Source organism: Schistocerca cancellata, chromosome 4 (assembly GCF_023864275.1).
Source record: "Schistocerca cancellata isolate TAMUIC-IGC-003103 chromosome 4, iqSchCanc2.1, whole genome shotgun sequence".
In the NCBI taxonomy this organism is placed as follows: domain Eukaryota; kingdom Metazoa; phylum Arthropoda; class Insecta; order Orthoptera; family Acrididae; genus Schistocerca; species Schistocerca cancellata.
The window spans coordinates 30143938-30169678 of NC_064629.1; the positions used below are offsets into that span (position 1 = coordinate 30143938).

General features: G+C 39.4%; 1 protein-coding gene across 1 annotated transcript in view; it reads left to right on the top strand.

Annotated features, from left to right (window-relative positions):
- Window positions 1–25741, top strand: part of LOC126183596 (tyrosine-protein phosphatase non-receptor type 14) — a 187322-nt gene that overhangs the window by 23981 nt on the left and 137600 nt on the right. Inside the window, exons 6-8 of the mRNA XM_049925699.1 lie at window positions 11187–11257; window positions 17243–17398; window positions 20613–20701. Coding sequence (XP_049781656.1) covers window positions 11187–11257; window positions 17243–17398; window positions 20613–20701 — 316 coding nt within the window. The remainder of the gene's footprint in view (window positions 1–11186; window positions 11258–17242; window positions 17399–20612; window positions 20702–25741) is intronic.

Genomic DNA, 25741 nt, shown 5'->3' on the forward strand with positions numbered 1-25741 from the left:
ATTAAGAGAAATCAGAGCTCGAATGGAAAGATTTAGGTGCTCCTTTTTCCCACACGCCATTCGAGAGTGGAATGGTAGAGATGTAGTATGAAAATGGTTTGATGAACCCTCTGCCAGGCACTTAAGTGTGAATTGCAGAGTAACCATGTAGATGAATTGCAGAGTAACCATGTAGATGTAGATGTAGAAATTTGGCTTTTATTAATCTTTTCCGCTAAGGCAGTCAATGTATTTGAAACAAATTGTTTAATTCCACACTATTGGTTAGTTTCAACTGTTCGCAGCATTTTAAGTGTATGTTTTCTTCATCTAGCATTTACAGCATTATGCCATAATAAAGAACCAAACATGAGATAATACAGTACTTTTACTCCTAGAAAACTTAACATCCCGAAAACCTCACTGAAAAGCTTAATATCAGTTCGAGGCCTACTTCATTGGGAATCTTGACATGTGAATGAGCACTTTAAGTATGCAATTTAAATGTGCACATTTTAGTATGGTTCAAAATCCTGATGCTCTTGGAGTATCCTCTGATGTCTTGTTTCTTTCATGACATAATGTAAGATCTTTTAATGTTTTACTCATACGAACATACAGACCTCCTATGTCATCGTAGCTGCACAAGCGCAGTGGTGCCTGTTATCTGGCGCTCTCTGGCAACTGCTGAAAAGAACCTATTTCTAACAGGTCACAGGAAAATATTGTGAATGGTGGTTTGTAAAGTGTTACTTTCAAGTAAACTTCCTTGTACACAAGTTGAACTGTGTGTGAGAATGTACAATGAATTTCTTAAATCACAGAGCTTTTGACTCTCATTTGAAAATCAGCTCTTTGATAATGAGCCATTTAGAAGAAATTTGAGCCCAGAAGATCAGACATTTATGTCTTTATTAAAAATTTTACTGGCACATTTCTGTGATATATCTTAAAGTGTAATATTCGCAAAAAAGATCAGTATTTTATGTGAAATCGTAGTTTCTCATGCAGCTTATGAACCTTTGAGACCAATGTTATATGTGAAAGCTTTCCTTTCCTTGTAGCAGCACTATGTATATTAATGTAAACCATTAACTCTTCCTGTTTGTGTGTTTGTGCTACTTAATGGTAATGTTGGTATTGGCTGACTACATCACGTGCACAATGCTCTGAATATCCACTGTCATCGGCTGGCAAGATCACGTGACATGAGCTATGACTGGCTTACGAAAACATATCACAATCTCGATTTCAATGCTTTGGAAAGTAACATGTAGTGTTTGGTGGAATTAGAATTTATACTTCCATAATACGAAAATATGCAGCATACATGTTGCTGCACATCAAAGATCTTTTCAAAACATGCCCTTTTCCCTGAGTTTTGTTTTCTAAAGTGCAGGGAAATTCTACACCCGTGCAAAACCAAAACCATTCTAAAGGATTGGTAAGTTTTACAGTTCAGAGGGAAAAATACTGTCACTTAACATGGAAAAAGCATGTGATCATCCGGGAGGAAGTGTATTTTTAACCGGGAAATACGGGAATTTTTTTTCCTTGTTCACGTATACACCCTGATTGTACAGCTGATGGTTATCCATATTCGCAATTGCGAATACGTTTCACATGTTTTATAACAACTATAGTCGCCTCAGTGCTTATTCCTTTGAACGTGCATGCATCATAATTTGGAATAGCACAGGCACTGCAGTACCGTTTTTATCTGCCAACACGGGCAAGCGACTTTCGAGTAAAATGTCTCGCCTGTACAACAATATACATAATAATAGATGTATGAGAACAGGTTGTAGACAGATGGTTGACGACATAAGGAAGTTTCGGTCTGACCACGGATCATGTTCAGATAGCCTAATGATAAGGCGACTACTCCATGTTCAAGTCAAAGGCTATGTACTCTTGTGAGAGGATCCACCTTTTTCTAGTAGCTGAGGTGTACACACCACAATAGGTTACATTTTAACAGGATACATTTTGTATTTTGATTCAGTAGCAGTAAATTTGAGTAAAGACTTGCCCTTTATTTTAGATGACTACAAAATGAGTGTAATTCGTGTTTAAATTTTCTGAACTGTCTGGACTCCAGCCCAAAACATTAATTGGAAAGTTCTAGTACATTGCAGAGTGGCTGGCTGACTCATTATATTTTAGTTTAGTAATTAGTCAGCCTCTATTATCTGTTGAAAGTATTTTTGTCTCTTTACTACTGATTTATTCTCTTATTGTATCTACAGTTTTAAGAAATGGTGATGTCCATGGATATATTCTGCAAGTGGGGAGAATTAATTTGTTTATACATTTATTTTTGAAAACTTTTATGTTTTTATGGTTTTTAACGACACTTGTCTCAAGCTGTTGTATTGTGGGCACTTTAGAGAGAGATGAATGGAACAAATCATATAAATGGAAATACTATTTTTGTCTTGTATTTAATGCTTAAAATTTTCATCTATACCATTTTATGCTTCATGTTATTCTGTTTCTTTCTGTTCTTGAATTTAGTAATTTGAAATAATTTTACGGAGTAGCATGATTACAAGTATAATCTGGGTGTAGCTATGAGAAGCTTGCAATGGTGGAATAAAGTACTGTGATAAAACAATGCGTGTTTCTTACATGTGTCATTCATTTCTTCAGTCATTCATATTACATCTACAGCAGTGAACCCCAAAGAAATGTGTTTTTCCAAGCTTAACTAATATTCACTAGTACATTTAGCTATTGAATAATGAATATATGATATTTGTTAAATGATCTGCATACCACTTTGTCATTGGTGAAGTTAAATGATGTGAACATGAAATGAACCTTTCACATTGATAGAAGTTTGAGAAATTCATAATCCAGTAGGTGTCATATTGAGAAATTGTTAATCTGGTAAGTGTGATACCAACATTGTATGATTGAAGATTACAATTGAAACATTTTCTTATGTGTTCCTGTGTAGTTACTAAAATTCTAAGAATCATTTTGATTTATGTTAATGAAATTAATTACCAGTAATAAGAAACTCATGGTTTGAGGTAGAAACAGAGCCTGTCTACAGATATTTTACAAATCATTCATCTGGTCCCATCTTGACTACAGGTGCACCATTTATGGTTCGGCCCAACTTCATACTTAATGGCATTGTACACAGCACACCATTCTGGCATCAGATTAACAACATAAGATAACAGAACAAGTCCTATCTGTGGCCTCTGGTGAGCCACCACTTATTATTTGATGGGAGCCCCTGACTATATAACATGTTTTTAAAGCTAAGTTGTTCAAAGATTCTGCAGCATCCTTCATCATCACTGACCCTCCAGGAGAGCAACTATTTGGAACTGCCCAGAAGCTATGAAGCCATTAGTGATCATGAGTGAAACGACTTGTAGTGGGAAACAATATAGCAGATATCAAGGTCCTCTCACATTTGCAACAAGCAGCCACTGTGGCTGGTAAAGAGAAACTAAATAAATTTTAAATTCCTTTCATACAGGTTGAATATGACAGATTTTATCTATTAGCATACATCCATTTGCATTTAAAACAAGGATTTTGATGACAGAGTAGTCTACACAGATAGCTCCAAACAGGCAAACAGCTGTGGCCATGTGGTGGCAGTCTCTCAGACAGAGTGAGGAGAATCAGCTTGAGACTGAATTTTGGGAGGACCCAAACAGTCCTAGTGGTTGATGTAACTAACAAATGCATATGTCCAAGGTGAGATGTTCATGATGGATAAATGAACAACACACAAACAAGATTCCAAAGAGTGACCAAGCTAAAAACTGAGTCGATGTGATAACGTAGTAGAGGCAGTCAGGAACCAGACGTGACTTCAGCTGCACACAACAGAAGTGGATACCAGAATGATGTATTGCTGGCTGTGCAGCTTTGTTTATTTCAGCTGCAGTAAGAACTGTTGGTCAAAGCATCCACTTGCGAAATTGCAAAATTACCTTGGTGACAGCAGCTCTTCTCAGATGGTGCGGCCGCCTGTTTTGAGTCCATTTCTTCTGACAGGCATTCAGATTTGTCAGACCAGCATACCAGAGGGAGTGCATTGGCTGTTCCATTGCCTTACCAAATAATGTCCTGTAGGTTTGCCTACTATCAGGATTTAACATCTTGGGGTGCCAATTTATGTGATCATGGCTCTTGAGGAGATGAGATTTGCCTATGGAAAGATTTTATTCATCTGCACCAGCTTTCAAAGTACCCTGCAGAACATCCATAGAATGTACCCAGCAAAGATCCTTGCCCAGAACATCCAAGACACCCTGTATTCTCTGCAGGAGCAGAGTAAAGAGGTGTCTCTTGGATCAGGAGAACATCAAAATTTTGTGGTAATATCACAGCTACAGCAGCCAGGCAAGCTTGTGAGTGAGATTTCCAAAAACATCATGTGAGATGCCCCTGAAGTCACTTATGTTACTGGTGAAGAGGGATATTGTGAATACGTGGGGAAGAAAGTGGCTGGAAATGTGTGAAAATAAACTTCAGACAAGTAAACCAAACCCCAGCCGAGGTGTATGCCATTGAGTCACTGACATGAAACAGAGGTATTATATCTTATCTTTGTATTGTGCACTACTCCTTAACCCATAGCTTCTATCTTCATCAGGATGAGCCTTCATAATATAACACATGTATCATCACTATTGCATTGTGCCATATTTTAAATGGATGCTGTGTGTATGCTGATAAGAAGGCATTAAGTTCTTTGACCAGAGACGTGCCCTCTATTTTAAGTTACAGTTGGGTGATGGTAGAATCAGTTTTAAAATTTTGTGACAGATCATGACTCATCACTAAGTGTTTTTTAAGGCTCATTGTCAAATATAATTTTTAACTTGAGTCAGTACTGAGTTGAGCAGAAAATTGAAACAACTTAACAGATCCCTCATTCATTTAATTTTTACAGTACTGAGAAATATTTATTTAACTGTGGAATCATTGTGAAAGTGATACTGTGTTTTCATACAGCTTTAAAATGCTATTGGTATATACCATAAATATTATTAATAATACAGGAAAAAGAACCTTATTCAGGAATTTCCCAAGAAAAGTCAAAACATGAATATCATCAAACCTGATGTTGGAAGAATTTCAGTTAGATCATTTAGCTGTTTCTCAAAAAAAGTACTAAGGAAATTATGAAAGAGAAAGTAATAAGAAATCTTGAATTTAATCCTGATCACTATCTGTCTAAAATTAAGGTAAACTCATGTCTCATAAAATAAAATAAAAATCACAAAAAATATTAGAATGTAATACAGGCAGACTTGCTATAGCAAAAGAATCAGTTCAAAAGTATCAAGATGAAATTAAAATAGCTAAACTGGGCAGAATTATCTAAAGAAGTCAATAATTCTACACAGAAAACATTTGTGTCACTCAAAAATGAAAATAAAATAAGTGTGTGAAGAAGCTTTAATAGTGCCGAAAGTGGAAAAACAGGAAATGCTGAAGAAAAATTTAATGCTGTGATCAACTTACACAGCAAAGAAAGGGAACATCAAGGGTAATTAGAAGCATTAAAAGAGATTTTGAAAAGAGGCAACTTGCAGAAATTGAGGAAAACTTTTAAAAAAATAATAAATTTAATTTTTTTCAGACAAGGGCAGACTGAAGAGTACCAACTCTCAAGTGCGTGTATCACAAATTAAAATGCAAACTTGGCTTAAACAACACTGAAAATTGCAAAATAATTGAAAAATATTTTGATCAGCTTCTTAATTTTCCACAACCAATCCATGAGCCGGGATTCTCAAACACTCATGAAAATGTAGAAGGAGAATTACCTCTAACCATCAAAGAAATTGATGAAGTATTAAAACCTTAAAAAACAATAAAGCTAGTAGAGAGGGCTGTATTGCAGTGGAACTTTTGAAATTGTTTCTCCTAAAAATAAAAAAAGGAGCTATAATTAATTTTCGAGGAAATCTGAAAACCAGAAAAGAACCCCAGAGGTAGCCTCGATACATCCATTGCATATGAAAGCCAACAAACAAGACATTAGCAACTATGTTACCAGTTGCATGTAAAATATTTTCCAACATTTTAGTAAACAGGGTGGAAGTAGCACTGGACAGTCATTGAGGTGAATATTTGGGTGGGTTTAGGAAGGGCAGGTCCTGTTGTGAACAAATATTTAATCTGAAGTCAATCATTCACCAAAGATTACTGAATTCAAAAGATATTTTAGTAATGTTTGTTGAGTTCAAAAATGGTTGCGGTTCTGTTGACAGACAAACTGTACATGAAGTAACTCGATATTTGGTGTAAAGTCTATATTACAGTAAAACTTCATTAACATGAATCCGAAGGAACTGAAAAATCAGGAGTTCATGTTAGAAAAATCCGTGTTAAGTGAAAAACACAGATTTTCATAAGTATACATGTACAGCAGTACACTAATGTGCAATACACTACACTATCAATCACATTATTGTAGACTTACAACACTATAAAGTGATTGTAAAATCCAAGTACTCACAAATTATGTACGTTACTTTCTTGGAAAAAATTCGGTCATGGTTCGCTGATGTTCATGGGAACGGTAATATTTTGTAATTTCACAACCAATTGTAATGATAGCGTCCGTAAACCCAGCAGTGATGGCGGATGTTGAAGCAAACCATTCTAAGCAGTCCAAGGCTGTAAACATCTCCTGACAGGTAGGTGGAAAGGTATCTGTATTCCCTTCCTCTTCACGTTCTTATGATGATCCTTCTTGCACCTCGTTCACAGCTTTTGGCACATCCGATTCCACCGAAGCCCATACGGCAACATTGTCATCTACACTAATGAATTCTTCGAAACTAATCCCAGGGTTCTCAACGTCCTGCAGAACTGTCCATTCATCAGGTGAAGTGGCATCTTCTAACTCGTGGACATCTTCAGTGTTGCTATGTCTCCAAGCTCTGTTAAATCACTTCCCTATATGATGTGGCGATACTGAGCTCCAGGCTGCTGCAATGGCTTTTATAGCGTCAAGCACATTCCAATTTGGGGTTGCACTGTTGTTTTCAGCAGCACGAATTGCAGCTCTTACAAGTTGCTTACGATAAGCTCTTGTTATGAGAGAGATTATGCCTTGGTCCAAAGGCTGAAGGCAGCTTGTGGCATTGGGTGGAAAAAACTGAACCTTTATGTTGGATAGGTTCAGATCATGAACGTTGTGAGCAATACATCTGTCCAATGTAAGAAGAACATGTCTATTTTGAGCAACCATTCGACTGTTGAAACGAAGAAGCCACTTGCGAAATGATGTGCCATCGATCCAAGCTTTCTTGTGGTGAGAGTAGATGCAAGGTAAAGTGTCCACATTTATGTTTTTAAAACAACGTGGTTTCTTGGATTTACCGATAACCCAGGGACGAAACTTCTCACTGCCGTCAGCATTACAGCACAGTACAAACAGTTACACGTTGTTTGCTTCGTGCTCCACCATGACACTTATTGTCTTTTATCCCCAGGGTGTGATTTGGAAAAAGATTGTAGAAAAATCCAGTTTCATCCATGTTAAACACATCACACGAGGCATACTTTTCCCTCACTCAGTTGAATTCAAGCAACCAGCTGTTTGCACTTTCTTCATCAACTTTATTAGCTTCGCCAGAAATATACAGATGAAATTGAATGTCTCTTTTGGAACCGATGCAACCAACCAGCAGAACAACGGAAGTCTTCGATGCCCATATCTTTAGCAATATCATTTGCTTTTGACTGAATCACAGGGCCAGTTAAAGGTATGTTAGATGCACGTATATGATTGAACCATTCTAGCAGTAACATCTCGATGTCTTCATACTTGGCGGTACAAAGTCGTTTAGATTTGTTTCCAGAACCTGATGCCGCAGCATTAATAATTTTTCTCGAATCTTAATAATCATAGATAAAGTAGATTTAGGTATTCCAAACTGCTCTGCAATTGCTGTTTTCTTGGTACTACGCTCCACTTCATCTAGAATCTTAAGCTTTAACTGTACGTTTAGAGCTGTCTGTTTCCTCTTTGCCATTTTCGCGTGCTACGGTACCGGTTGTAACTGTAGTTTTTATTCTGTATTCCAACTCAATACGGCTACGACTAACAGAACACCTGTCAAATCTGGCACTGAGTACACTCCTAAATGCTGCTGCACACATTATTGAATGTATTACAATGTACAGAATACGCTGATTGTTGAGGTGATAATCGTGGCTACCGACCTACAGTACGCTAAAAACGAGTCAACAATAAGTATAATTTGCTTTGTAGCTACATTTCCGACATTCATTTTGGGGAAAAAAAAAATGCTTTAGAATACTCTAAGGTCAGAAGTTTGTGTTACAGTGAAATTTAATTATGCTAGGAACTTACACAGAGTTCATAATTCGCCTTAACTGAAATTTGTGTTAACCGATAAAACATACCATAAGAACTAATGTATTCCTGGTGGGACCAATATTTTTTTCACATTAACCGCGAGGTCGTCTTATGCGAGTTCGCGCTAACGAGGTTTTACTGTAGTAAATCTAATTCATCAAACACTTACAGAGACAGTATCTAAAGTGAAATTTATTGAAGAAATAGGCAAGGTGATGGCTTATCACCAATCCTTTTTAATTGTGTTTTAGAAAAAGTAGTGAGGCTTTGGAATGAGAAACTGAATGAATATAAGGTTTCACCATTAAAGTTGAGAAGAGGAAACAAAAAATTGGAATAAATTGCCTCACATTTGCAGATGACTTTGCTATACTTTTTGAAAATGTGTCATCTGCTGTAACGCAAATTAATCTTTTAGAAGAATTAGCCAGTAGGACTGGCTGAAGAATTTCTGCAGGGAAAATCAATGTTTTACTAACATTAAAAATGCACAAAAATTTCTGAAAATAAATATGGCAAAATTGAAAAGGGCAAAAAAGTTAATAAATATCTTGAGAAGATAATACAAGACAGTGGTTTAGAAAAAGCTAACATAGAGGAAAGGATACATAAAATGGGAAGGGCGTAAGGTATAACCAGACTTTTACAACAAAAAATGCCTCTTTAAATATGCAAAAATAAGGCATTACAAACTATAATTTAGATAAATTAGAAATACTAAAAGGTCAATCATTAGGAAAATATTAAGCCCACAAAAAGCTATGGAGGGTTGGAAATAATGTAGTAATGATGAAATTTATCGAAGCATAGAAAATATATCAGAAATAATGAGAAAAAGAAGACGTATTTTTTGGGCATTTGTATCGAATGCAGTACTGTAGATTAGCTAGAAACATCTTCAAATATTTGTGGGATAAGAAGTCAACAACAAGTTGGCTCAGTGAAGTAAAACAGGTTTTCTAAAAAAAAATTATAAACAAGATAAAGAAACAATTGACAGAAGTTTTTGGGGAATAAGTATTGAATATAGAAGGATTACAAGGTAGAAGAGTGAAAAAAAAACCTAGTATGAAGTGCTCAGAAGACAGGAAGAAAAAACATATTGAGCAGATGAAAGAGTACTGGAAGAATAAGGAACTGAAATTGGCATGTGGTCTTTATATGGCACACCTGTGAAGGGAAAAGAGAAAAATGGGAATTAATAATCACTTGAAGGCTTAATATATACCTGAGATGGGATGGAAAACAATAGGTATCAAACAGAAGTAGACATTTGTAAACAATATCCAGAAAGTCCTGGTTGAATACAGGCACATAGAAACATTGAAAATATAGCAGAGCATTTGTATTATGATCTGCTTGAGAGTTAACTAAAACACACACACACACACATTTTAGAAGCATAATTTATTCGAATATGGTGTGGTGAATGATTGGTAGGATAGACATTGTTAAGTCACAGTGTGAGTTGACATGCCATTTTGGAGTGTCTGGAAATGTGACTTCATGACTGTAGACTCAGCTCCAAATGGGGATAGAGGGTGCACTATTTGCATCTCTGTGTGGACGCTCTGGTCATGTCTTGTTACTTGGACAATCTGAATGTGCTCTCATCGTATTGCCACTAACACAAGATTCCGTGGCATGCTTAGTTGGTTAGATTCCTGGTAACCAGTATTTAAAAGAATTCTTTTATGATGCTGTCCCAGTAGCCAGTTGCTTGGCAAAACACCTTGGTGTTGTTCATGGTCCATCAGAGTAGTCAGTGTAAAACAACACATTCACAGTAAGGCTTGCGAACATCAGCAGAACACAGGCTATCGACCTGAACGGACCAGTTCTTGTCCTGTAGGTTACCTCAGTGCATATAAACCTATGGGATGTTACTCATTAACAATGTGATACTGCAGTGCCTGAAGATATGAGGCAGAAAAGCTTTGTTAATTGGTAGATACCCAATGGAGTTGAATTTGGGTTTTTGAGGATTCAGTTTTATATGGAATCTGATAATCAACATATTGCAAGACTATGGGATTCAAAGCAATCTATATTTATACATGAAACAGTTAAATAGTTTTCAGCCTTTTTGCTGCTATATACTGGTATCATTATTGATTCTTTCCTTTTCATAGAGAACAGTATTAATTCTGATAGAAATCAGTCGATGAAGAAGAGGTTGTCATTCAAATATTGTGGTACGACATACTCCTTGCACTTCAACATACCTGAGATTTGGTTGGGAGCTGTATTTGTAACTTGCTTAGCATTTCCCATGACTAGTCCAGAACTAGAGATGGCTTTTCTTTAGAAGTAGTAAAATGTCCCTGAAGCATTCCTTAACAGTCTCACTGTATCCATTTCATATAGATACAAAAAAATATTGGCCATTAGCGGTGATTCTCACATGTTAGGGGACAGTAACTGCAGTTGCTTTTTGTATTTCCACTAGAGCAAAAAACTGTACTTTGCTCATTGAGTCACATTAGCTAAAATTACAGAGCAACCACAATAGTATACTGCATTATATTATACTGTACCTGAAATCATACCCTCTTATGTATGTCACAATGAATTTATAGCTTATATTTGTGTAATATTTGATATCTCTCTTATACCCAAATAGTTTTGAACACTGTATATTTTATTTCTATACTCTATTTAAAGCTTACTGTTACCATCTTGTCTGAAGCAAAAATATCACTCTAATACTAAAAAAAGTGGTTGGGTATCATCTGAAAACCTTAGAACAATATTGACATAAGTGGTAGACCTTTTACTTTGTGCCACATGGAATTTCATTTCACATCTAATGCTCTTTGTTTTATATCTTTAGCTGAGTTTGGAAATCATGATCTTGAGAGGCACACTGCTGAGTATCTGAAAGATTTTGCTTTATTTCCAAAGGTATGTGACTGTAATACTGTATTATTGTTATTTATATTAATAGTAGTGCTAATAGTTGTTGTTGTTCACAGCCGTGAAAAGATATAGTTAGTTATGTTGTAGTGTGAGTTTACTATTTGTTGTCTGGTGAAAACTGTTATTTAAATTATTTAAATGACTTTTTAAGGATACTGTGTTGTGTATGTTTCATTCATGCGGATACTCAGGAACACTGTTATGTAATAAGATTATTTGTGTTGGATGGACAATGTCAATGGCAGATCATCCATAGTTAGTAAATGTTTATGAGGTATCTGTCTCTATATTTTCAACAGTTAAGGATTTCAAACATGGCCACATTTCTTATGAAGATGATCCCATGTAGAGCATTGCGAAACTATAACTATAGATGAATATTTCGAGGAAGTATATGATATTAGATTATCAGAATTAAATGTGCACAGAACAGCAGACAGTATAGGCACATCAGAATTGGGAATGCAGCCCTTTATACTTGAATAACTTAGGATGAGATATCATCGTGCAAGATGTTTCCACACCAGTTTAACGCTGGCCAAAAATGCTGTGTTTAGATTTGGTACTGTGCAGGAGACACAAGGACTTTGCTTGTCAGTTGTAGGCCTAAACTTAAATTGTTATGTTTTAGATATTTTTTGACGACAGCAGGTCTAGCCTCATTCAAAAACAATTTTTCCCCACTAGCATTGTATGATTATATGAAAAAATAGGTTTATTTTGAGATTTTTCAGATACCTACAAAAGTATATTTCACAAGTTAAGAGTCTTATGGATAACTTATTTCATAGCAAATCAGTGTTTTGACTTACAGTTACTTTCAAAAAATAGTTCAACTTGAATTTCATTGTACGTCAACACGAATAAATATACGTTTTTGAAAATTTTCAGAAGTTACGATTGTCATGTGCATAAGCTATTTCACAGTAAATTGATATTTCTGATTTAGTTACTGTAGCACATATTATAAATATCTTGTTACATCTGGTTTTCCTTTCCAAGTGGAATGTACATTATCTACATTTATCATAAATTAAGGCTATTTTTAGGTTTGTTAGCAGTTTTAGGCCTAACCTCAAAAAGTTTTAGGAAATTAGTAATTTTTACCACTGGTTCTTCTGTTGCCTGAATAGAAATCTCATTTTGTGTACTAAATGTTTCAGTTCTTAAAGGGAATTAGTAATATTTTTAGCTCAATAGATTAAAAGATAATCAGCAGGTTTAGTTTAAAATTATTTGTTGACTTTTGGAAGCAGCTGGAAATTGCCCTGATTACTGTCAAGTGATTGGCAGCTGCTGTGAGTGGGTGTGTTGGGAGAGCTCCCAAGAGTCCTAGGTACCCCAAGTACTATCATCTCCTATGGGACCTGTAATTACTCTTTCAGTTGACTGTAAGTGGTGTGTCAATGCTAGGTCTCGGCATCCTGTATGGGGTAAACAGGGACCAGGGAGGACTCAGCTTGCTATACCAACCCCCATAACCAATGGGTTTGAGGTGCTGTCATACACTGAAACTGAGCCAGTGGGACTCACTTCACCTGTTGGGAAACCTGCTTTGTCCTTTGTAAATAGGAGGCAAATGTGAAAGTGTAGGGACCTATTAACTAACGTATGGCAAATAATGGTACCCCTTACAGAAATGGCAGCAAGGGACAGGAAGGAACGTCAGGTGCACTCAGTGTGTATGCTGGGGGCTTCATTCAAAATGTTGAAGAGGCTGTTCTGGCAGCTATTGATGGAAAAGGGTGCAGCCAGCTGCAGATTGTGGTGCGTGGTACAACAAACGGTACCTGTCATCAGGGCTCTGAGGCCATACTTGGATCATTCCAGCAAGTGACAGAGAAGGTTTCTAGCCTTGCTCACAGAGTTTCCAACAAAGCTCACAATCTGCATCATTGTCCCCAGACCGATTGTGGCCCCGTGGTTCTGAGTGGAGTGTAGGGATCAAACCAAAGACTTTGAAGGTTCTGTGCCAAGCTAGGATGCAACTTCGTGGACTTGCAAAATAGAACTGAAAACTGTAGCTTCGCCCTAAATGGGTGAGGTGTGCACTGCACCTCAGAGGCTATTACCCAAGTAGCTGACTGTGTATGGGATGCATACAAGATTTTTTAGATAAGGCAACTTTCCATCCAGTTCAGATAACAACAGCTGTAGGAAGCCCAGAAGTAGTGTAAGATCCAAAGGAAGGCCCCCGATAGGCAAGAGTATTAAAACCGTAGTAGTTAACTGCTGAAACACTTGCAACGAAGTGCCAGAGTTTGAAGCACTCCTGAAATGGAATGAAGCTCATGTAATACTAGGTGTAGAAAGCTGATTAAAGCCTAAAGTCTGCAACAGTGAGATTTTTGGAGAAAAATATAATTACATATTGAAAGAATAGGCTAATGGGAAATGGCGTATTGTCACAGTAGAAAATACACCCAAATCTTCCAAGATAGAAATTGAAGCTGCATCATGTGAGATAGTTTGGGTGAGACCCAGTATGAAGAGTGGGCATAAAATTGTAATGGGATTCTTCTATTGACCACCAGTCTCTCGTCATGATATAACCAAAATGTTAGTGAGAACCTCAGTTCGCTAATGCTTTAGTTCCCTATTCATACTGTAATCATTGGTGGGGTCTCCTAATCACCCAACCGTCAATTGGAAAAATTAGTTTTGTTGGGGGGGGGGGGGGGGGGGGGGGGGGGACAAAAGACATCCTGGAAACATTACTAAGTTCTTTCTCTGAAAACTACCTAGAACAGATGGTTTGGACCCCCCCCCCCCCCCCCGATGATGGAAATATTTTAGATCTAATGACAACAAGTAGACCTGACCTCTTTGAGAATGTTCGCATCGAAACTGGTATCAGTGACCGTCACACAGTTGTGCCAACAATGATTTCCAAAATACCAAGGGCAACTAAGACAAGTAGAGAGATATATATGTTCAGTAAACTAGATAAAAAAAGCAGTAATATCATATCCCAATGAAAAACTTAAAACTTTTAGTACAGGACATGAGCACGTAGAGGAGCTATGGTGTAAATTTAAAAGAATAGTTAACCCTGCTCTGGATTAATATGCATCCAGTAGAGCAGTTCATAATGGTATACAGCCACTGTAAAGGAATGTCTAAAGGAACAGACTACTGCATAATAGGTACAAAACGAAGCATAGGGCTATAGATACAGAGATTGTGGATGAAATGCATTTGGCTTTTAAGAGAACAATGCGTGAAACCTTCAGTGACTACCTTAGCAGATTTTACTCTGATGTTCTTTCACAAAACCCAAAGAAATTGTGATTGTATGTAAAGGCTGGTAGGGGCACCAAAGTTAGTGTCTAGATACTTATAGATGAGACAGATACTGAAATTGACGGTAGCGAGACAAAAGCAGAAACGCTTAACTCCATTTTCAAATGGGGCTTTACATTGGAAAACATGGGAGAACTGCCCAGTTTAATTTTCGTACCTCTGAAATGATGAGTGAGATAAATATTAGTGTCAGTGGTGTTGATAAACAGCTGCAGTTGTTAAAATTGAACAAACCCCAGGGCCTGATGGATTCCCTATCAGATTCAGTTCTGAATTTACAGCTGAGTTAGCCCCCTCTTTTAACTATGATCTGTCATAGATACTTTCAATAAAAAACTGTGCCCAATAGTTGGAAGAAAGCACAGGCCACACCTCTCTACAAGAGGGGTAGCTGATCTGCAAAACTACTGTCCAATATCTTTGACATAGATTTCTCGTAGAATCTTAGAACATATTCTGAGCTGAAACATAATGAGATATCTCTAACTGAATGACCTCCTCCATGCCAACCAGCATGGATTCTGAAAACCTTGATGATGGGAAACCCTTCTCACATGACATACTGAAAGCTTTTAATCAAGGCAGTCAGTGAGATGCAGTATTTCTTGGTTTCTTAAAAGCATATTACTCAGTACCATTTCTATGCTTTATTATTAAAAGTGTAATCATACGGGATAGCAAGCATAATTTGTAACTGGATGGAGGATTTTTTGGTGGGGAGGAAGCAGCACGTTATTTTGGATGGAGGGTCTTCAACAGGTGTAGAAGTAAGTTCAAGAGTGCCCCAAGGAAGTGTGTTACGACCCATGGTCTTCATGTTGTACATTAATGACCTTGCAAACAATATTAATAGTAACCTCAGACTTTTTATGGATGATGCAGTTATCTATAATGAAATATTGTCGAAAAGAAGTCAGAGCTTGATAAGATGTCAAAGTAGTGCAAAGATTTGCAATTTGCTATAGATGTTCAAAAATGTAAAATTGTACACATCACAAAACAAAAACAAAACAAAAAATAGGATCCTATGAGTATAATATCAGTGAGTCCAGTTGGAACCTGTCAAGTCATATAAATACCTGGGCGTAACAATCTGTAGGGATATGATATGAAATGGAATGATCACATAGTCTCTGTTGTGGATAAAGCGGGCCATATACTTCAATTTATTGACAGAATACTGGCGAAATGCAGTCACTCTACAAAGGAGACCCATACCGAATAGGACTAATTAAGGATACTGAACTTTAACAGAGATGGGCAGCACAGTTGATCACAGTATTGTTTGATCCATTGGAGAGTGTCACACAGATGCTGACGAAACTGAACTGGCAGACTCATGAAGATAGATGTAAACAGTTCCAAGAAAGCCTGCTTATAAAGTTTCAAGAACAGGTTCTAAATGATAACTCCAGGAATAGACAACAACTCCCTCCATATTGTTTCCATAGGCATCATGAGGACAAGACTAGATTAATTACAGCACACACAGAGGCATTTAAATAATCATTCTTCTCACATTTCATACATGAATAAAATAAGAAAAACTCGAATAACTGATACAGTGGGATGTACTCTTTGCCGTGCACTTCACAGTGGTTTGCAAAGTATAGATGTAAATGTAGATGTGGAAGTGAAATATCCAAGGGAGCTGTGGGTGAGAGCTGGTGTCGATGCTCTGAAGAAGGCGAAGTCAGTTTCATCTGCCAGAAATGATATAATTTGTATTTTCTGTGGTGCAAGAAGGGTTCCCATTGTTGATTATCATGCCCAGTATTAAAAAAAATCTGGAATAGTTGGTGAACACTGTGCAATTCATTTGAATCACCTGAATGCAGGGGGGGGGGGGGGAGAGAAAAAACAACCCTCACAAGACCTGGAGTGCAAATGAAGAAAGGCCTTTAATTGAGACAACAGGAAATACTTCAGTAGTGGGAAAACCGAAATATTTTAGGTGTACTATTTTAGAACATCCGTGCTGTTCACCAGATTTGGCATCATTTGACTTTTACCAATTTTCAAGTTTAAAGATATTTGTGGCAGGAGAAAGGATGAAGTTGTGGAAGCCATAGATGGATGTTTTTCAGATCTTGTAGTTTACACTTCAGGGAAGGAATTTACTTTGAGGAAATGCGCTGGACAAAATACGTTGATCTAAAAGGGGATTACATACCTAATAAGTGCATTTAAACACAGAAAATAGAGCCATCAACTGACAGACCAAAAACTTTTCACCTTGGCCTTGGACAGATGAAGGATGTTGGGTAAAATACATTAGGTAGTGTTTATTAAGCTTGTAGACATACCAGCTGTTTTTAAAAAGTTCTGAAGAGGAATAGGTAGTCTTGAGACCACAAGTGGTACTGAACGCCTGTTGAACCAGACTTCTCCAGAATTTATGTCCACTTCACTGTTTTTTTCCCATGATGTTTAGATTTTCAGTATTAATGAATACTTTGTCTTTAGGCTATGTAGCAAAGAGTTAGGAAGTTGTCCTTCTGTATATTTTCCAGCAAACATTTGAAATGAAATGTAGGTCATTTTCTATGTACGGGATTTAAAGTATTGATATTATACTGGATTTAAAGTATTTTGTTTTAATAATTTCATATGTGGGTTATAAATGTATGACACACTGTATCCAGCCCTGAACTTTTCTTGTTCCAGCATTTAACAGAGCAAGGCCACCTCCAGCACTTGACTGAAGCTGTAATTTGTCAACATGCAGCACTGGCTGGTCTTCCCCAGGGAACTGCAGAGGAATATTACATTCTTGCTGCACAGCAGTTAGATGGCTATGGGCAGGAAACATTTAGTGCTAAGGTACTTTTATGTTAAGTAACCCCCCCCCCCCCCAAACTTTGCTCACTGTCAACAACCTTATTTGAAATTGCTGTAGTTATGGAATCTAAAATTTACTGAAGTGGAATTGCTACTTATTGTGAGATTGGGAAACCAAAAGATTTTTTTTCCCTCACTAAAGGTAAGCTTTACTGCTTAAGCAGTGTAGATACAGAATTAGATAGGATCTGGAAGAGCAGAATGAGACATACACTTATTGGAGTGGACGGGAGTTACATGTAGGATCTTAAGCTGCCAGTGAGTGTAGTAGGAATTGGGGGAGGATCGTGATTAACTTTGAAATTTCCATTTCAGTAGACTCTACATCCCACAATGAGTACCTTATGTACAATGAAACTTATGTAAGATGTATTGCTTCACTCATTTCTATCAGAGAGTTCATGCTTTTAACTGGTGGTCTTTAACTTAAAAGACTAGAATAAACTAAAATATATGTACCCATTGTTTGCAATGTAGACAAATTCACTTGTACAAGAGCAGTTTCAATGAAATAATTTCAACTTTGAGTATGTATTATACTAACACATCTGAGACAGCTATAAGTACAGGCTAATGGAATAAACAAATAGACAGTACCTCTGTGATCCTTACATGTACTGTCAGTTTTTTTTTTTTTTTTTTTTTTTTTTTTTTTTTTTTTTTTTTTTTTTTTTTTTTTTGAAGCTACAATATGAGACCAAGCACCAAGCAATGACTGAAGATGAAGAATCAGTTCTCAGAATGGGAAAAAGGATAGATTGCTACTCACCATAAAGATGACCCATGAAGTTGCAGAAAGGCATAATGAAAAGACTGTTACTCATCATAGCTTTCGGCCAAAGCCTTCTACAGCACAGAATACATACACACATTCACACAAGCAAGCACACCTCACACATGTGACCACTACCACTGGCAGTTCCGACCAGATTGCGACTGTTACATGAATATCAATCTGGTGTGTAGCAGGGAATGGGGTCTGTTAGCTGGGTTTGACTGGGGGGGGGGGGGGGGGGGACAACATTGTCTGGCACAGTGTGCAGGGACTAGAGACTGGCAGGTACAATGTTGGGAAGTGGGATATGGGGGGAGGGAGCAGGAGGGGATAGGAGCAGGGAAGCAATTGTTTTTGCTCATGCTACTGCTTGTATCCCATTGACATATTTTTTAGTTATATTACTACAATAAAAAACTAATTTTATTCACTGACCAGCAGTACAAAAGATACAAATGGTAATATTAAACTCCACTGCAGTAATTTTTTGTAATAACAACACCCCCTAGTCCTCTGAAATAGTAGACTCCCACCACTAGTTTAATTTGCACCTCTAAGTTGGAAGGTAGCGTACGTGAACATGTAAATGAGAATTACGTAGCTTTTCATGATAACAGCATTCTGTGGAGCAACTGTCAGGTGAAATGGGAGTTATCGAAGATGAAGGTTCATTATTTCATGGCTTAAAGTCTTGGAATCGTATGTTAGCTTCATATTTCATTTGATAACATGGACTTCCTATTTCAGAGATTGGTAACAGTTGTGACTTACTAATTTTTTATTTTACATGATAGAGCTACTTAGTACACTGTTTTGCCTTAAATGAGGTTGACATCTGTGCAGTTTGATAACATTTTTTTTCCCACAAACTCTTGAATTTAAGTGCACTTCGTTGTTTAAAAGTGAACTAGTGGTAGACTTTCACCACCTGAGTAACACATAGCCCCACACCAGCTGACCTACATCTGTCAAATGCTATAGACAGGATTTTTCTATTGCAGATCATACATGTGCAAATACAATTGAAGATCATTATCATATTTGCTTGTCACCCACGTGTGTAATTTGTGTGATGCATAAAAACTGCTGCATGTCCTTTGCAATCACAAGATGGACTAAAATAATTGTGCAAGTTATTAAATGCTATAATTGTCACTCATAAATACAGTTGGGATTGAAGCAAAACTTTTATGTAAGATAATGTTGATTAGAATAGTACTAAAAATGTAGGTTTGAACATGTTTGTTTGTATAAAGTTCTTCATATAAAAAAATATTAAGACTTTACCTCAGGTTTTTCAAGATACCGTGAATGACAGGCAGTTTCAGTCGAGAAAACTAACAGATTATGAGACAGAATTGCTTTCCAGTTCTTACCTCCAGGAGCTAAAATGTGTAGTACTGCCAGAACACATATATGAAAGTAAAAACTGTTACACTTCCTAGCTTTCAGAACTAATAAGTCCTTTCTCGGGGAGGAACTATCGTCTTCACTACAGGTTGGTCCCTCTCATCCTGGGGTGTGAGTGACCTGTCCTTCCTTTTAAACCTTCCCTAACCTATCTCTCTTTCCTTCTTGAGGAAAGAACTAATGATTGAAGAGCTAGGAATGGTATCAATTTTACTTTTATTTGTGTGTATCAGCAGTACCACACATTTTGCCTCTTGAAGGTACATACTGGCCAGAAATTATGTCTCACAATTTACGTGATATTATATGAGGAACAGTTACTGGAATTTTACTTTCATATAGACACTGTAATGAAATATTCACATTTTCCATATTCTTCATGTTGTATTACATCTTCCTACAACAAGAAACACCCATGACACAATTTTTACTTAATACCATTATTGAAAAACACTTAAGTTTGAGCTGTAGAAGCTAGCTCATGTGTGGGCTTCACTGTTGTTGAGGATAACTGAATCCTTAGACAAAGTATACAGGATCCAATGCACTAACAGTCCTTGTATGGTAACATGTTGTGTCACACTCTCTCTATAGTAGACTCTGTGGATCATGAGTAACATCACAGAACACCAGATGCCACAACACACACATGAACTGCTGAAGGTACACAAATAGCGTTTTGTGGAGGTGACATTGTGAAACTTCCTGAAGGCATTAGTAGGAACAGCCGTGGTTGGCCCCTCTGGGCTGGCCTCAAACGCTTTTAATAATTCCTCTGGTTGTGTCATCTTTGGAACCCCCAATGCATATTACAGGTGACACCACACTTCATGAAAGTTTCTACACAGTTTAGTAAATTTAAAATAAAACTATGTGATGGAACTAGAGAAAATATCATTTATGTGTTAAAAACTTACGTGTAAGAATTTATTGAATCAGTCAGATGCCTTACAGTTTTAGCAGATTTCTCACAGTTGATTTTTTTCTTGTAACTGCTTTTTAACATTTTAGGATGAAAGCAATGCAGAAGTAATTATTGGCGTCTCTCTGAATGGCATACTTGTTGGCTATGAAAAGGCACACTCTTCAAAGTTTTACAGGTATGATAAATTGCCTGATGCTGTTTTAATACTGCTTCTATCTTCCCATTGTTATGTATCAATCTTTGTATTATGTTTTTCAAATTTAAGACATTAATTTTTAAAATTATTCAAATGTTAATATGTACACACATACATCCAGTGTTGTTCCAAAAGGGGCACAGGCTGCAGGATGAAAGCACTCATGAGAGTTTTTATTTTATTTTTTAAATTGTTCTTTGTGGTGTATTTTTCACACTGGACATAGATTTTGGGAGCAGGGCTTCAAATTCCCTTTTGGGCATATGGATTTAGATTTTCTACAATTTCTTTAAATTGGCAGAGGTTGAAAATACCACTTCAGTTGTAAATTACTTTATAACAGATCGTCATCTTCAGTAGTCACAGTTAAGTTGATTGTCACTGAAATCCATATCCGATGTCTATCAGAATATCTAGCCCAGTTCAGTGTTAGTGTGGACTGGTGCTCCATGTACAGCAGGTTTTGTACAGCCTCAATGAAACTGCAGCAGTTGGCAAGTGTGGTCTTGTAAGTGCGTGAGAAAACTGTTACGGCACCTTCTGTTGTGATTTGTGTTTAGCATGGTTGTTAAAACTTCCTCACCATTTGGCCTCCTTGTTACTAAGTAGCTGGAATGGAGCTAAGACAAAATTCCAAGTACCGTTACAAATTCAAATGGCTCTGATCACTATGGGACTTAACATCTGAGGTCATCAGTCCCCTAGAACTGAGAACTACTTAAACCTAACTACCCTAAGGACATCACACACATCCATGCCCAAGGCAGGATTCGAACCTGCAACCGTAGGTCACGCGGTTCCAGACTGAAGCGCCTAGAACCGTTCGGCCACCTCGGCCGGCAATACCGTTACACTGTTGGAACTTGCGGAAGTGTTTCATTGAGAATTGAAGGCTACCAGCAAGCTGCCATGATTTCTCATATGTAGCAGTATGTATCTGTGATCAGACAACTTGTCTTTCACAACAGTAATAAATTATATATACAAACCTCTATCATGAATCAGTCTATTAATAAAAACCATATCAAAGTCCCTATCGTAATTCCTGAGATTAACTTCACATACAGCCAGAAAAACACAGCAGGGGTCTTTAATTTATAAAATATATGGGTTACTTGTTATAACCTTTTATCACTAATAATTGCGTGGATATTCAAACGCACTCACTTAGAAACAATAGCTGGTTACATGATAACAACTCAGTATCTCTTATTCGACTGCCGTGCTGTGACATGCGGCTGGCGCCGTTTGTAGCTAGGTGGCGCTCCCGCGCTCAGCCGAGTTGCAGAGCGCCTCTATCGCCGTTTGCGCGTACTGTCGTGGCGGCACTGTTAAATGTCGTGGCACTGTCACAACACTTTTCCCCCCTTAAAAAAACAAAAAAAAAAAACACCACTCCATTCCTTGGAGACATGGACAGTGCGGAGACATTCATGGCCTCTTGTGAGGCCCCGAGAAGATCCCGCGGAGAGACACGAGAGTATGGTCGAAAATTTCCTGGACGGAAGCTCGTGCGTGGAACATGCCTCCTGGACGAGATGATGGGTGAAAAGTCCGGAGCAGCATCCATAGGTGCCGTGGACCTGGGGGTGTGCTCCAGCGAGATGGGTCCCGGAGAAGGCGGCGTCACGACGGGGGCCGGTTCCGGCGTACTCGGAAATGGTAGCAACGGCGGCTGCATCAACACGTACGGTAGATCGGCAGCAGCGACAGGACTGGCTTTTCGGGCTGGTGGAGGCGAAGGAATGGGCGGTGGCACCGGCGTGGCCACCACTCGTGGGCGCATCTGGTTGTAATGGCGAACAAGCATGCCGTCGTCCGTACATATTTCACAAAGCCGGCGGCCGCGAAGAGCCTTGACCACCCCTGGAATCCGTTTAGGGCGAGATCCATACCCTCGTGCCCACACGTCGGCGCCCACCGAGTATTTTCCCGCACTAGGGGACACAGCACAAGGCCTGACAGGGTGAAGCAGGTGCAGTAGGGTGCGCGGTTGGTGGCCATGCAAGAGTTCAGCAGGGCTACGATCACCCATAGGCGTGAAGCGATAAGAGCTCAGAAATTGCAGCAGTGTGTCATCTGTGGAAAAATCACTAAGGAATTTTTTCATCTGGCTTTTGAAAGTGCGGACAAGGCGCTCGACCTCCCCATTCGATTGCGGATGGAAGGGCGGTGCTGTAACATGATGAATCCCTTGTCCAGTACAAAAATCACGGAAGGCCTGCGAAGAGAACTGAGGGCCATTGTCTGTGATGATCGTGGATGGAAGACCTTCTAGCGCAAAGATTTTGGACAAAGCCAGCGTCATCGCCGCAGTGGTGGGCGACGGACATCGAATAACAAACAGAAACTTCGAGAAGGCGTCAATCAACAGTAGCCAATAAGTACCGAGGAAGGGGCCGGCAAAGTCAGCGTGCACCCGTTCCCATGGCTGCACCGGATCAGACCACGGAGAGGGCATTGTACGAGGTGCAGCCAGTTGTTGAGCACACTGACCACACGCAGCAACCATGTGAGCGATGTCCAAATCAAGACCGGGCCAATAAACGTGCCTGCGGGCCAGGGACTTAGTCCGAGAAGTACCCCAATGGCCTTCATGCAACAGTTTGAGATCATCTTTGCGAAGAGAGGCTGGCACCACGACCCGTGGAGATGCGCCATCCGTGGCCAGAAGAACACTGCCATCACGAACAGACAGACGAAGGCGCAAGGCATGATAGGTGCGAAGGGGATCCGATGCCCGGCCCCGGGCCCTGTCCGGCCAACCCCGTTGAACAAAACCGATCACCTGACGCAGGACCGGGTCCCGCGCAGTAGCCGACGCGACCTGCGAACCTGTAAGTGGAAAACCCTCGACCGCATGACATTCTTCCTCATCAATGTGGAAACAGAGTAGTTCATCACGATCGAAAACCGGGTCGGGGCCCAGTGGCAATCGCGACAATGCGTCAGCGTTTGCGCGCTGGGCCGTGGGGCGATAGTGAATCTCATAGTGAAAACGAGAAAAGTATAAGGCCCAACGTTTCAAGCGGTGAGCTGCCTTACCCGGAAGCAATGCCGATGGGCTGAATGGAGAGACCAGCAGCTTGTGGTCGGTGATGAGGTGAAACTTAGAACCATACAAAAAAAACGCTAAACTTTTTTAGAGCATAAATGATAGTGAGCGCCTCCTTTTCGATTTGAGAGTAACACCGTTGCGCATCGTTGAGGGTCTTGGAAGCATAGGCGATGGGTCGTTCCGACCCATCCTCATACCGATGGGCGAGAACAGCCCCTAGGCCATACTGTGACGCGTCAGTCGCCAGAACCAAGTGCTGACCCGGACGGAATGTGGCAAGACAAGGTGCCGACTGCAATTGAGCCTTCAGGCGGACAAAAGCCTGCTCACACTCGTCGAACCAACAGAAAGGGACGTTTTTTCGTAACAGCTGTTGCAGAGGATGAGCTACCGCCACCGCAGATGGAATGAATTTGTGATAATAAGCAATCTTGCCTAGAAATGCCTGAAGTTCTTTGACCATAGACAGCCAGGGTTGAGCGTTAATGGCTGCAACATGCTGACATAGAGGACGTATACCCTCACGGGACAAGTGGAAACCAAGATACACAATGGAGGGTTGGAAGAACTGTGACTTGTCCAGATTGCACCTCAGCCCAGCCGAATGCAAAACCCGAAACAGTGAACGCAAATTGTGAAGGTGCTCCTCAGTGGAGGCCCCCGTGACAATAATGTCATCCAGATAGTTTATGCAGCCGGGAACGGAAGCCGTGAGCTGTTCCAAAAACCGCTGAAAAATGGCCGGCACGCTAGTGACGCCAAATGGTAACTGCTGGTACTGATACAACCCACAAGGAATGTTGATGACGAGAAATTCCTTGGAAGAAGCATCCAACGGCAACTGATGGTACGCCTCCGATAAGTCAAGTTTGGAAAAGAACTGGCCCCCAGCGAGCTTGCTAAATAACTCCTCAGGATGGGGAAGAGGATAAGTGTCAATGAGGCTCTGAGCATTGACAGTGGCTTTAAAATCACCACACAATCGCAGACTCCCGTTTGGTTTAGAAACCACCACGATTGGCGATGCCCATTCGCTGGAGGTAACAGGAATGAGAATCCCTGTAGCTGTTAACCTGTCTATCTCAGCCTTGACAGGTGCACGCAACGCTACCGGAATAGGGCGTGCCGGGAAAAACTTAGGGCGAGCTGTAGGTTTAAGAGTAATGTGGGCTTCAAAATCCTTGGCACGACCCAGACCAGCAGAGAACACAGACGAAAATTCAGAACACAATCCATCCAGCTGTTGATACGGAATATCCTCAGATATGAGGTGCACATCATCATCAACGGAGAACCCGAACAACTGGAAAGCATCATAACCGAACAGGTTTTCAGTGCCCGCATGATCCACCACATAAAACGTGAGGGGCCTAACAACAGACTTGTAGGCAGTGGAAGCATCAACCTGGCCAATGATAGGAATTTTCTGTTTATTATAAGTTCTCAGATTTCGCGTAACTGGAGACAAGGGAGGGGAGCCCAACTCCAAATACGTGCGAGAATTAATGAGAGTTACTGCAGAGACAGTGTCCACTTGCATGCGAATGTCTTTATCCAGAACACGAACAGTAACAAACAACTTATTTGTTTGAGAAAGCACACAGTTAACATCCATGTCCGATGCCTCGTCCTCGTTGACAGGAACTTTAGGGGACTGACACACAGAAGCAATGTGGCCTTTTTTCCTACATGAATTACACGTGGCCCAACGTTTTGGACACGCAGCCCTGTCATGCTGTACGAAACAACGTGGACAAGAAGGAAGTGCGGAACGAACCTGCTTCTGTGGTTGCTGTTGTCGCTGCGAGTGTTGCGGCCCAATGCGACATTGTTTACGCGAGTGAACCGCCGCCACGTCTTCGTTCTCCTGTGAAACAGGCAAATTGTCCGTGTCGAAAGTTGACTGTACAGCGCCTACATCACACCACGCATCTATTTGCGTGCCAGCAGCGTGAGACACT